Raw genomic sequence first — 15205 nt, forward strand, 5'->3', positions numbered from 1 at the left:
AAAGAGAGCAGTCTATAGCCAGGGTACATCTGAAAGCATCTCACATGCACACTGCATTACTCTTGGTCGATCCGTAAATCATGGCCAATTAACAAATGACCGGCCAGAAGTCTTGACCAACTTAGATGGACTTATGGAAACAAGAGTGCTACTCTGTTTCCACAACTCCCATAGAGCCGTATGGGAGCTATAGCTGTTTCCATAGGTCCTGCCCTGGTGTTCGGGTCGTGTGGTCAGGGTTATTTGCCAAGATAGGAATGATGCTTTAATATTGTCCGAAAGGTGAGGTTATAGGAGTAATAGTTGTCCTGGTGCCTTAGGGAAGACATCAGTATTGATCAGTATCAGTGACACATGGAAGGTAGGAGACCCAGTAACAAATTTTTGCACTGGGGCCCAGGGACACTTTTGCATACCTCCCAACTGTCCCGATTTCCGCGGGACATTCACGATTCCGGTGACATGTCCTGCGGTCCCAGTTGGAGGGAGGTATGTCCCGATTTCAACTCAGATCTGCGTCCAGAGGACGCAGATCTGAGTTGAACACATATACGGCTGAAGCAATGAGCTGACACAGGTCAGCTCCTTGCTTCGCCGCTGAACACCGCCTACTGGCTTGTAGACACGATGTGATGACGTCACATCGCGTCTACAACTGTGCACCAGTGAGAGAGAGAGGCGCAGAGAGAGCGGCGGGGGAGCGAGGAGAAGGTAAGTGTAATGTGGAGGTGGAACGTGAAACTGGGGGCAGATGAAGGATAGGACGGCATGACACTGGGGGCAGAGATGTGGAGACATGAATCTGGGGGCAGAGATGGAGAGGACATGAATCTTGGGGCAGAGATGGAGGGACATGAATCTGGGGGCAGAGATGTGGAGACATGAATCTGGGGGCAGAGATGGAGGGGACATGAATCTGGGGGCAGAGATGGAGGGGACATGAAACTGGGGGCAGAGATGGAAGGGGGACATGAAACTGGGGACAGATGAAGGGTGTATATGAAACTGGGGGAGAGATAGAGGGGGGACATATAATTTACGGGTGACTGTAGGAGGATTATACTGTGTGCGGGCACATGAAAAATTAATGAGAATGGGCGGAGTCAATACAAAAGTGGGTGGGGATAAATTTGCCATTTTTGTCCCTCTTTCGGTTCTTCAAAAGTTGGGAGGTATGCTTTTGTATGAATTAACGTCAGATCCTTAAATGGGTATTTCAATTGGATTGGAGGCCAATTTATATAAAAGTGATGCCGAGATAACGGCAACAAGATCACCCTGATCCCCTTAATAGACGTCATCATCACATCCAGAGAAGCCAAAAGGGGATTGGATGTGATCATTGAAGGTCAAAACAACACTACGGCCTTTACCACAAACAGCATTTGTTGGCACATGGTACTAGTTAAGGACATGGCCGTCATATCAAATGCTGGATCATCCAACAATTCAAGTTATAGGACAGACCGCTGTATGGGACAGTAATGGTCCCCGAGATTGAAAAGAAAAAATATTTTCAAGGATCGTCTTGGATCCCATGCAACCAAACTGATGTACAGAAGCTGGGCTCTGTATACTAGACATAGAGCCGAACAGTGGCCTCAGTAAAGTGCTCCACAGGAGTAGTGGACATCTAGTTGCCATGCCCTTGGGTAGGCCGGGGTGAAAGCCAGGCTGAATTGATGATTGCGTTGTGCGTCCAAGCCTCTGACTCTTTCAGGAGCACTTGGTACTTTGGCCACCTCGGTTGGCTTATGGGGTTTGGGGACCTTGCTTAGATGATGTTTCCCATGGTACATGGTGGTGACCAACACACCTTGGTCTACGTCTCTTCACAGTCCTGTTTCTACACAAGTTTTTTCAGTCTTTAGAGTCTTACCAGGAGTTTCTGAAGAATATTTGGCAAATTGGTGTTGGAATCTAGGTATTTCCTGGTTGGCTACAAAAGCAAAGAACGTATCCTCCATTGCCTTTCTTGTTGAATTTGGTGGTAGATTCAGTCAAGTCGTAAAGTATTGTTACATCTCAATAAATAAGTAGAGACGTCTCGTCTGTCAAGTAGGGATCAGTAAATCAAGCCAAATATTCCTGCCTGCTGTTCTGTATCTTATTGTAGACAGCGGTGGTCTTAATTACAATAACACCCCCTCCCCGCAGATGAGCCTCACATATGATTGATCTATAGACATCTTACAAATGTGCACTGTTTATCTTCTTCTTTTTCCAAGTGCATGTAATTTCATCAGGCTGCCATGAGTAGGAAGCCGTAGATCAGTCATGTGTTGAGAAGGAGCCGTTCCTCCTTTGAGCAGACCCCAAGTGTTAGAAATTCCTGCGGCTGGATACAAGATAAGGAACGGGAAGGGTTTCTCAGCTGATGGAAATGTGTCTTGATAAATGGAGCAGATGGAGCCAGGCTGGAGATGCATGGAGTGCTTGATCTATAGGTTGTGTTTGTTACCAATAAGTAAGAGCCTTGGCGTGACCTGACACTTGTCTCAGTTTAGAGTTGTCAGCATATATCGGGTGGCAGCTGAACTGGAGAACTGAATGAAGTGCGTGTAAGAGGTCTTCACAAAGGGGACTGGACAACTACCGAATTGTCCTGATGTCTCCAATGTGTTGCAGCTTAGTCTGTTCTAGTATTTTTCCAGTTCCAAGGCGGTGGAGTTGGTAGGCCAAGCCACTGACTCCTCTATTTTACTACAGCCCCGTTCCAGCTCCGACTCTTTCATAGATGGCCGATCAGACAGAAGCAGTAAAGATCCTCTATTTCACAAAAAAAAACCTTCCCAAATCTACCTAAAACTGGCCATACTCCAACTCGACAGCCCTGACTAGTACATAAATCCTTAATAATACAGATATATTAGGTTTTGTCAGTGCACCCTCTTAACTGTTTGCCAGATGATCTATATGACTAGCTTAGGTCTATGACAACTCGACTTGGTGGTCTAGGGCAATGGGGACCTTATTTCATGGCTTAGACTTTGGTAGTATGATTTGACGGCCTGGATCAATGGAAATAGTAGATTAAGTCATGGTTGGCCAGAATTAGTGGCCTAGATTGCCCTAGATCATTAATGACTGGAATTAATGAAATTAATGATGGTTTAGGTCATCGATGAACTTAATTGGTGGCCATTAGTGATGAAAATCAATGGCCTAAATCACTGGTAACCTGAGAAAGTAGACAGATGTTTTTTATCTTTGGCAATATGAACCGGAATTGATGACCTAGACTTTTGACAATTTGTACTTGTGGACTAGACAGTGGCTCTCATGATGTACTCCCTACTCACGTTAGTTATATCACAGAGTACCAAAGGCTATGATCATACACCTCCTCCTATTTAAAGCAGAGCTTTAGCAATGTGGTAGTAGACCCTAGAGAAATACATCTCACAGGTACTCTTACTAAAGGATGAGAACCTAGGGACTACATCTTCGGTGAACATAAATTGATAGGTTACATCATTTTTGACCCGAATTGGTGACATAGCTCAATGGTGTACTGACTAGGTGGGCTAGATCATTGGTATTCAGTAACTGGTGGGCTAGATCATTGGTTTTCTGTAACTGGTGGGCTAGATCATTGGCAATCTGTTATAGGTGGGCAGGTTCATTGGTGATCTATTTTAGGTGGGCTAGATCATTGGTATTCAGTAACTGGTGGGCTAGATCATTGGTGATCTGTTATATTTGGGCTAGATCATTGGTTTTCCGTAACTGGTGGGCTAGATCATTGGTGATCTGTTATAGGTGGGCTAGATAATTGGTTTTCCATAACTGGTGGGCTAGATCATTGGTGATCTGTTATAGGTGGGCTAGATAATTGGTTTTCCATAACTGGTGGGCTAGATCATTGGTGATCTGTTATAGGTGGGCTAGTTCATTGGTGATCTGTTTTAGATGGGCTAGATCATTGGTATTCAGTAACAGGTGGGCTAGATCATTGGTTTTCAGTAACTGGTGGGCTAGATCATTGATGATCTGTTATAGGTCATATAGGTAGTTATAGGGAAGGATCAATGGTAGCCTAATTTCTTATTCATTTGCCCAAGCCCCTTTAGACCTCTTGGTAGTTCACAACACTGCTTGTCTTGTGCACCTTTGCTTTAGACATCATAGGCCAGGTAGAATAAAATTGCAAATCATTCCTATACTCGATGAATTTCACAACATGGTTTATCCTTAAACCCTAGAAATGACCCAGTCCACACCATAGAAAGAGACCCATTGAGCTCTATTGAGATAGGGGGAACCTCACCTCATCTTGGCTCTTTTCGATGTCCCCACTGGCACAACACAGTTCGAATGGAATGATTCAGGGCAAACCATTGCCAAACGCATCCTGTTTTTCCCACTCAATGGTATTTTGCATGATGAGAAACATCAGAAAACCACAGAATTAAGATCAATAAACTTCCCCAACCACAATATTTGTTAACCTGTTAAACCACTTAAGTTATGTCAAGTAAATTTATGTTAAACTGGCTATAACTTGGCTGTAATTTATTCTCTGCTACTGATACTACTATGACTGTCTGGTTATACAATGTTCAATATGTCCTTCTTCTTCCATTGTAGGTGCCATGTTATTCATACGGACAGAAGCTTTCTAAATTGGCCATTTTGAGAATAGCTTGTAACTATATCCTGTCCCTGGCGCGACTGGCTGACCTTGACTACAGTGCTGATCATAGTAACTTGAGTTTTTCTGACTGTGTAGACCAATGTACTAGGACTTTACAGTCAGAAGGAAGGTCGAAAAAGAGGAAGGTAAGAAAAGAAGAACTTAAACTCCCCAGGGATCTTCCAAGAAATGCTGATTTATTTTCAATCATGATAGAAAAGTAGTAAATTAATTACAGTATAAAATTATTATTATTATTATTATTATTATTATTATTATTATATTTAATAATACATTTTTCTTTAATTAAAATTTTTATTATTATAGCACCAGCACTTTACAAGTCAGAGGGTTCAAGTACAGACAGAATTGGGGGGGCCACACTGTGGCTCAGTGGTTAGCACTGCAGCCTTGCAGCGCTGGGTCCTGGTGTTCAAATCCCGCCAAAGGCATAAAACCATCTGCAAGGAGTTTGTATGTTCTCCCCGTGTTTGCATGGATTTCCATCCCATATTCCAAAGACATACTGATAGGGAGAAATGTACATTGTGAGCTCTATGTGGGGCTCACAATCTACATAAAAAAAAAAAAAAAAAAAAGTACAGACAGAATTAAATATGAAAAAGTAATACATTACTTTGAAACAATAGATGTAAGGACCCTTGTCTCAAGAGCTTACAATCTACAAGGCAATAGGGCTGACACAAGAGGAGAAATTGTGTTAAATCAATGATTGCTGAATCATAAAATATAAAGCACGTGCTGTATATTAAAGATGTAATGCACCATACAGATAGAGACCATTACTACTTTGTATACTAAAGTATTTCTTGATGGAAGTGGAACCGCTATGGGTACCTCAAAAGGCCACTTTGTGAAACAGTCACTTTCAAGACCCCAGGACAATCGCAGTTGTGGTTTTCCTTCCCCCAAATAGAAGCTAGTGATAGAAGACATCCCATATCACATGGAACCCCTCAGGAATTTACTTTGTCTCATTGCATCATCAGCCAATTCTTGGCCTGTACCGTATCCTAAAGGAGAGACAGAAACAGTGTTAGCAGAGTCTTAGAGTGGGATTTTTGGATACTCGCTGGATATTATGAACACATGAAACAAGTAAAAGGGGTTTTCCAGGTTTTACATTGAAAGGGGTTTTCCGGGATTTATAATTTGAAGACCCCTCCTGTAGGATAGAGCATCAAGTGAAATCCCTGGGAGTTGGACACCCAATAACCCCATGGATCAGCTGGTTAAAGCAGTAGCGGTGGTCCCATTTCACTTCCATCAGTCACATGGCTCCTGTTAGCTGCTTAATCCCATTAAAGCGAATGGTACTGAGCTATAATACCATGCATAGCCACAATACCATGTACAAAGTTGTTTTTGATTTGCTGCAAAGAAGCTGCAAAGCTCAACCGTATGCTGTGTTCTGTTCACCACACTGATCTTCAACTGATGACTTAACGCAATTGATTAATAAGCCTCTAACGCCCTTTAAGAGACAAACAGGTTGTTTTTAGGACCAGTTAACTTCAGTTTAATGAGGTTGTCTCACTATGAACCCCTTGCTGTGGGAGCTATGGCTTCTGATTTTGTTGGGGTTAGGCAATGCAGACCAGAAATTGGACCATGAATGGCTGAAGTCAGTGATAAAGATTGGGCAAGTTCAATATGTCTGCTCCTTTTTTTTACAAGATCTGGAAGTGGCTTACTTTCCTCCCCCTGTTATAGAGGACCTTTCACCACCGACCACAACTCTTTGCATCCTTGAATAGACACTGATTCTGTTGCAGCTGGAATTTTTTTCTATAGCCCTCACCATTCCTTATCAATCCTTGCAGTTCATTTCAGAACATTTTGATCTCTACTGTCAAGTGGGCGGTCTCTGTCTTTCTTCTCCAGCCCAGGACCACCCGCCTGACAGTAGAGAGCATAGTTGTGCTGAAAGTAACAGAAATGATTGCTCAGGAATGGTTGGTGCTAGACAGTGCTGAGGCGACCTGAAGCGACCGCCTCAGGCGGCGCTATGCCAGGGCCCCGTGGGGAGGTGGGCGGCATTTTTGCGTACCCAAGCCAGTCCAGGATAAGCTGTCCTGGACTGGCTTAGCGTCACCGTCTCAGCAGCCCGGCACGGGAAGCGAGCGGTGGATTGGGGAGGCCCTGTGGACGCAGCGCTGCTCCAGCGGCCTCCCCTCACGCTCAGGCAGAGAGCAGGTCCTCTCCCTGCCTGCTAACGCCGCTCCGCCATGCCCCCTTCACTCTGCCATGCCCCTTCGCTCCACCACGCCCCCTCCGCCCCGCCCCCTCCACTTTCTGTTGTCCGCTTCAGGCAGCAAAAAAAAGGTTCACCCCTGGTGCTAGAAAATTCCAACTGTGCTGGAATCAGTGGTGTAGCATCTGTTGAATAATGTAAGGAGTTGGTGGAGGTGGTGGAAGGTCCTCTTTAAGTACACATGCATGCCCAGACAAACCGAGTGTGCATGTGTATGAAGAGAAAGGTTGGGAGGAATATTTCTTGACACTACTGTTTGCCCAACAGTTACTCCTAAAGTGGCGGACCTCCCTCTATGATGTCCATTTGGTCTAAAAGAGCATTTGGATAATTTTGTCTCCAAGAGTGAACCCCATTGAGGCCAAACAATCCCCTATAGATCGCCCTAAACACCTTTTCACCTCCCATTGTGAAGACTTGAGTTTATCACATCTAGTAAAGGACCATGAATCATGTCTTCTGCTGGCTTCTTGGATCCAGTGGTGTTCTTGAAGCTGTGTTCCCACAAGTAGCAGCTAATTGCAGGTTTATCTAAAGACACGTAGCCAAGAGCGGGTATCTAAAGGAAACAGCACAGAGTCTAATTACTGAATCACATTCCTTCAGGTTACTTAACCCTCAACCAATTACATGAAATCATCATCAAACCGTGTTAGAGAGGAAGCCAACTGTTCAGCCAGTTTTCCTTTCGGAAAATAACATGGATGAATAAGAAGAGAGTGATTGATGTTTGTGCTGCAGTATTATTACAAAAGGAGGCTTGTAAACTTCGTCTGAACCTCCCTGAGGATTCTGGAATCTTTAGTTCGGACCATTAATAGACCGGTCAGTGTCAGCGAGCGGGGCCGAGGGGGTCACAATACCATCTGTATCATCCCCGTTGTGTCACCGCCTAGAAAACATATATTTTGTGCTGGACTATTGGACTTGCCAGACAACTAGATGCTGGTTTTAAAGACTACACTTGAGACGGGACTGTGTCAAAAAAAAATTGCCTATTTTAAAAAAGTTTTTGGGTTAAACATATTTTTTAAGAATTTTTGATGATTTTATTCTTAATTTTCCATATTAATCTGCAATTTTCAACTCTGACCACTAAGCCTAGTAATGGACAGACACTTGCTAATTCTGCAGGAGCTTTCTTTGCAGCAGTCACCTCATTTACATCACATACAGGATCACAATAGAAGTTAACACCTCTGTAGATAACACTACTGACCCATCATTGCATCCACTATTGACAATAGATAGTCTCAGTTTATCTACTCCCCTTCCTACATAGAACTCTCCCATAGACTTCAATAAGTAAGCTATAGATTATTGCTACCTACGGCCATGACTATGCTGTAAAGCATATCGCTAACTGCTGTTAACAGAGCCGACGAGAAGCTCAGACAAGATGGTCGCTCCCATAATCAATTGCAAAAAAAATAATAAAAAAATCTGCAATACTAAAATATAAAAATATTAGAAAAAGTAATAGATGTTACTATCTAGTTTTAATAAATAAATTTTAAAAAATATTGGTGGGTGGTACATTCCTTTTAAGTTGCCCCTGGTGTCCCCCCTTCCTTTGACATCATCAGTCTGATTTTGGGGAGATTCATCCTGGTTCTTTTGGGATTTTCGCATCCATTTCATCCTACCTAGAATAGGTAAGATAGGCAAATATTTGTGAAAAAAATTCTGCATTGCATTGAATGTTCATTTGAGATCGTGTACTGGCCACTAGGGGCACTGTTCCATTTGCCTATTGCTGCATTACTTCCTGGAGTTCAAAATGGCAGCTTTTCCTCAAATAATGTAGAAATTGTCAGAGATGTATAGCTCCCTGTGCAGGATACTATATACCGGCGTCTTCCACTAACTATCCAGAGAGAAATAAATACAATATAGTAGCGGAGTATTGTGTCCCTTTAAATACCGAGCCTATGAGGATAATATACGGCTATCAGGCACTGACCCAGACATAGGGGCTTATATCACGCTCTCACATTACACAGGCTACTGCTTGTAGGCTACACTAAGTATGTAACCAGCTGGACCGCAACTCTGCTCTAATACTTGATTTTAATGATTTTTTATACTCTGGACCACATGTGAAAATTTAATGTCCCCCTTCCAAAAATTGATAAAACAATTTTCAGCAAATCTGCTGCCAGAGGACATAGCAGGAAATGGCTTCAATTTATTTTATCTTTAAGTTATGGAACAGCTGCAGGAAGAGCAAAATCTTGGTCGGTTTTCAAACCTTACAGTGGACTTGTCACCATATGGCGGCAGACATTTTATGGGTATTAAGACTATTCTGTGAGGCACGATGCATGAGGTTGTACACCAGCCCCTGGTTACTCTACTACCAAATTTGAGCCTTTCCTGAATTGACTGAGCCTAACCGCTGGTCATCCAATGAGGCAATGATGGAATGGGGATCCTTGGGGCCACCAGATAACATGATTCTGAGGCCCACCCTCCTACATCCCCTTGGACATAGACCATTGGACCCTTCCAATTTAGATGTCTCCTGGTGGACCATTATTGAGTTAAAGCCTGGGCCCATCTAGTACTCTGGTGGGCCAGTTCAACTCTGTACCGATGCTCAACCCAGTTGTGTTGCTCCACTTAGGAGCCTGTGGGTTGCTTGCTGTGGCCCATGAGTTGTTGTATTGATCATCAACACACATTAATTGGCCATCCGGTCTGGACAGTATTGATCTACTATGTGTGAGGACTTGAAGGAAATTTTGCACCTTGGTCCTAGGGCACCACACCCCGAGACATTTCTTCACACCCAGATTTTGACACCTTGATCAATCACCAGCACTTTCCGAACCTAGAGCTAGATCTATCTTGCAGTCATGTGACAATCATGGGACTCCAAATCTCATTTGGCTACGATTTGGTCAAAAAATTCTTAAAGGGTTGCTCAGTATCAGAACCTCTTTTGATATACTCTGTTAAAGATCCTTTTTTTCTTGGCCAGAGTGAAGATTGGATTCAAAGATGGTCTGTCCCTTTGGAGGACCTGTCCTGACCTGCATTACACAGACTACCCATTGATTTGAATGGACAATGTGTAATGCCTAATCTCTCCTGTGGTGGTGCTATAGGGAAGTTGAACACTTCAGATAGACCTGCACATTAGATGTATAAAGGTTGAACCTATCGATTTTGGCAGTACCTGGTGACCATCTTTGGATATTAGTAGGATTTCATCTGCCCAGTCCTTTTGCACTGCTGCTGGAGGAGTTGGGCAACAACTTTCTCCGGCTTCCAGTTCAGCCCACAAGCCAAGTGTGCATGTAGATGGAGGCGTCCACATCACCATCTGCTATTTGTCTGACAGCTATCCAACGTGTATAACTGGTTTACCGGGAGCCCAACAGGGGCCACTTTGTGATCAGCATATTGCATACTTGCCAAGTCTTGTGTGAACAATGCAAAAATTATCGTAAAAGGCCGCGTCCCATATTGGCCGCCACGCACTGTTTTTGTGAGATGGGTACTTTAAGTGCCCGAGTCACATATTAAATGACTGCTAGCCTGTCTCGGGAGACGTACCCATTTTCCACAGAGGTCACCCCTCTTTTTGGGAGCCCCCAACGTCCCGGTAAAGTTGGCTAGTATGGTTTTGTCCAAACACTATCCAGGCCCCATAAGATTTTCCCCTATAGCCCATATACATGATCTATAAATAAGGACAATATGTCCATATATGAACGTGTGAACTCTCCCCACAGCCCTAACCCCCAGATCCTGAACAGCGGGCGTAGATGTATTTTTTGTTTGACCGCAGCTGTTAAATAAGCTCGCAAGTTCCTATTCTTATTCTTTTTTTCTTGTCTTCTCCCAGGCAGTATGTTGTTAAGAGCACAGGCCTAAGCTGAAGCATGCTTTTTTCTTTTTTATCCCCCCCCCCCTTCCACCGCCACCCCCCTCGTCTCTCTGGCAGTCTCAGACTCCAGATGTTCAGAGTGCTAGTTGGGAAGTCCTACTGGCGCCACTCAGGGCAGAGGGCAGAGGAAAGGCACGCGAGCTGGAACCCAAAGCACTCAGTCTCTGCTGGATTTGGCACATTCCCCAGCATTTTGCTGGCATGCTCTACAGCTCTCTCCTGGCCATCTGTTCCAAAAAAACACTTTCAGGACCTCATCATCACTCAGGATACTACAGTGAGAGCAGCTGTTTCAGAGGCACAAGGAAAAACCGTGCTAAAGGTCTCTTTATGAGAGAGGAAACCAGATTATGAAGAACAGCAGAACAGTTGGGGCTTCATAAAACTTGTAGGCTGCGGTTTTGGAATTCGTTCACCGCGTGTGTCATATTGATATTTCTATGGGTTTTATCACGGCGAAACTAGATCTGGAGAAGAGAGGCGAAGAAAGGTGAAAAATAAAATAATAAAATAAATAAAGCTAAGATGTTTCCACAAGGAAAAGATTTATGTATTAATGACAAAGGTAATAGCCGCGGCCTGACATCTGACAAATCAGGATGTGCGACGGAACAAAGGTGGTGGGGCGATGAGAAGATACCAATGTATAGCCAAGAACTGACAGGGAGGAAAATGTTCTGCATGGATAGATAGATAGATAGATAGATAGATAGATAGATAGATAGGAGATAGATAGATAGATAGATAGATAGATAGATAGATAGATAGATAGATAGATAGATAGATAGAAGATAAATATATATTTCCCCACTGTGGGACTATTAAAGGATTATCTTATCTTATATTAGACTAGATAGAAGGATAGATAATATTTCATAGGGGATAGACAGATAATTAGCAGATATTAGATAGATAGATAGATAGATAGATAGATAGATAGATAATATAACATAGGAGATGATAGATATGAGATAGATAGATAGATAGATAGATAGATAGATAGATATGAGATAGATAGATAGATAGATAGATAGATAGATAGATGATAGACAGAAGGATAGATAACATAGGAGATAGACAGATAGATAATTAGTAGATATTAGATAGATAGATAGATAGATAGATAGATAGATAGATAGATATGAGATAGATAGATATGAGATAGATAGATAGATATGAGATAGATAGTAGTGATGATAGATAGATAGATAGATAGATAGATAGATAGAGATAGATAATATAACATAGGAGATGATAGATAGATAGATAGATAGATAGATAGATAGATAGATAGATAGATAGGAGATAGATAGATAGATAGATAGATAGATAGATAGATAGAGTGATAGATATGAGATAGATAGATAGATATTTAGATAGATATGAGATAGATAGATAGACAGATAGATAGATAGATAGATAGATAGATAGACAGAGATAGATAATATAACATAGGAGATGATAAATAGAGAGAGAGAGAGAGAGAGAGATAGAAAGTTATGAGATAGATAATAGATAGATCTGCTAGCTGGTGTGGTATGCAGCGTTTCTGTATCACACTAGGAGGGAGAACACGATCATTTCCCTTCACATGACTTTTTGAAGAATTCTTATTGTTTTGTGACTCATACAGGAAACTGACCTTGATGCTTCTTGCAGAGTATTGGTGGGGCGTTGCGAAGAAATAATAGACATGTATGTAAAAAATGTGGAATATTTGTTTTATCTTCTAAGTCTCCTCACATCAGAGTTGAAGTGCAGGTATACAGTAGTTTGTACAGAGCGTTTATTGCTGTGCTAGTGATATACTGCACAGTATAAGGTCAGAATACCTTCATATAATGGCTCCTACATATCAGGGGCCATACAGTAGTCAGAACCCTATGTGATGTCACCAGTCTTAGGGGACCAAATGTGCAGGCTGAGTACCTCCCTATGGTATACCTCCCAACCGTCCCGGATTCCGCGGGACATTCACGGATTTGGTGTCCTGTCCTGCAGTCCCGGTCGGAGTTGAATACATACGGGAGTTGAATACATCCACTAGCCGCTGCGCTCTGGCTAGTGGATGTGTAGGTGCGATGTGATGACGTCAAATCACGCCTACAACTCTGTTAGTGAGATGGCGAGAGAGCGGCAGGGGAGCGTTGGAAGGTGAGTATAAGTGGCTTGTTGTGTTAAACATTGAGGTGGAACATAATGAAGGGGGACCATGAAACTGGGGGCAGATGAAGGGGGGAGAAAGGCGTGAAACTGGGTAGAGATGGGGGGACATGAATCTGGGGGCAGAGATGGGGACATGAAACTTGGGGCGGAAATGGGGGACATGAATCTGGGGGCAGAGATGGGGGGACATGAATCTTGGAGCAGAGATGGGGGACATGTGTCTGGGGACAGAGATGGGGGACATGAATCTGGGGCAGAGATGGAGAGGACATGCATCTGGGGCAGAGATGGGGACATGAAAATGGGAGCAGAGATGGGGAACATGAAACTGGGGGCAGAGATGGGGGACATGAATCTGGGGGTAGAGATGGGGGAACATGAATCTGGGGGCAGAGATGGAGGACATGAAACTGGGGGACATTAAACTGGGCAGAAATGGAGGGGGGACATGAAACTGGAGGCAGATGAAGGGTGTATATGAAACTGGGGGAGAGATGGAAGGGAACATATAATTTACGAGTGACTGTAGCAGGATTATACTGTGTGGGGGCACATGAAAAATGAATTAGAATGGGCGGAGTCAACATAAAAGTGGGCGGAGCTAAATTTGCTGCGCGCGCCGCATGTTTTGTCCCTCTTTCGGGTTTTCAAAAGTTCGTTCCGATGACTATAGAGCAGATCCTATCCTATGGGGGACAGATGACTCTTGGATGACACTGACGCTGGGTTCACACCTGCGTTCAATGTGTCCGTACTATGGTTTCCGTCTTTTGCATGGCAGAAGACGGAAACCATAGATCGGGTCCGGCCGTGCGCGGCGGTGAGCGTTTTTTATCCGGACACAGAGTAGTGCATGTCCGACTCTGTGTCCGGATTATAAAACCCGGTTTCGCGGCGGAGAGCGCAAAACGCTCACTGCCGCGCACGGCCGGACAGCTTTCTCACCCATTCAAATGAATGGGTGAGAAAGTCTCCTGCAGGCTTCCGTCTCCTGCATCTGTTTTATGCAGGAAACGGAAACCTGCAATAAGGAAAGAAGAACGCAGATGTGAACGAGCCCTGAGATGTGATCCATCCAAGTGCATTCTGCTATAAATTCGGTCTCCCCTCAGTGTGCTCAGTTGTGTGCACGTAGCCTTACACAAACATCATGACATTGACATGCGCCACGTGACCGCTGAGGCCCATTTGGGATTAGTGGCGAGCTTTAAAAGTTTTAGGTTCAGGTCAAGCCCAAAATTTTTGGAAAATTCAGGGAAAATCCAGTATGTTCACAACCAGTTTGTTCATCCCTAGTTGGTAAGTATGGTCCCAGCGGGTCACTAGAGCTTGTAGGTGCCCACACTCATTCAGTAGTGTAAAGGAACATATGGGTGGGCCCGGAGCGCAGCATACACCTGTACTACATACACCTGGGCACCTACAATACCCAGTGCCATCTGCACCATCTAAAGCGGTTCCTACGCCAATCTTTTCTAGACAGTCAATACAATGTCTTGGTTACCACACCCCATACAGGGGGCCCTGAGCCCAACACAGGGGCTCTCAAGGACTGGCCGGTGTTAATTTTCCTTACAGCAGAGGAAAGAAGTTTTCACTTAAGGCCATTAGTGAGCTGACAGCGGATTTATGTCTCACTATGCATCATCCTCCCTCCTCACCATGATAAACACTTTCATCATTTTTATTGAATGTTGTCATTGGATCGTCCTGTTCTTGGTGTGCAGATAGCGGAGACAAGCGTTTACATTCCAGACACAGGCAAGATGCCTCTATAGGTCACAGAGCGCTCTATACGGTACTGGATATAGGATAATGGAAGAGGAAGGTGTGCGCCCTCAGGGGAGCTATCACTGCTGGGGACCAAGCTTTTGTTTCTGGGCCCATTTATACTTATGTCATTAGGTGGCAGTATAATAAAAGTAATATTCTTGTGTGTATGGGCAGTATTATAGTAGTTATAGTCTTGTACATAAGGGTAGTATTATAGTAGTTATATTCTTGTACATAGGAGCAGTATTATAGTAGTTATATTCTGGTACATAGGTGCAGTATTACAGTAGTTATATTCTTGTACATAAGGTTGTAATATAGTTGTTATATTCTTGTACATAAGAGCCAGTATTATAGTAGTTATATTCTTGTACATAGGAGCAGTATTATAGTAGTTATATTCTTGTACATAGGAGCAGTATTATAGTAGTTATATTCTTGTACATAGGGGGCAGTATTA

General features: G+C 43.4%; 1 protein-coding gene across 1 annotated transcript in view; it reads left to right on the plus strand.

Moving 5' to 3' along the window:
* The window catches only part of ATOH8 (atonal bHLH transcription factor 8), a 44410-nt gene that overhangs the window by 18430 nt on the left and 10775 nt on the right, over nucleotides 1–15205 (plus strand). Inside the window, exon 2 of the mRNA XM_075261216.1 lies at nucleotides 4591–4782. Within this exon, the coding sequence (XP_075117317.1) occupies nucleotides 4591–4782 (192 nt within the window). The remainder of the gene's footprint in view (nucleotides 1–4590; nucleotides 4783–15205) is intronic.

This window comes from Leptodactylus fuscus, chromosome 1, assembly GCF_031893055.1.
Source record: "Leptodactylus fuscus isolate aLepFus1 chromosome 1, aLepFus1.hap2, whole genome shotgun sequence".
In the NCBI taxonomy this organism is placed as follows: Eukaryota; Metazoa; Chordata; class Amphibia; order Anura; family Leptodactylidae; genus Leptodactylus; species Leptodactylus fuscus.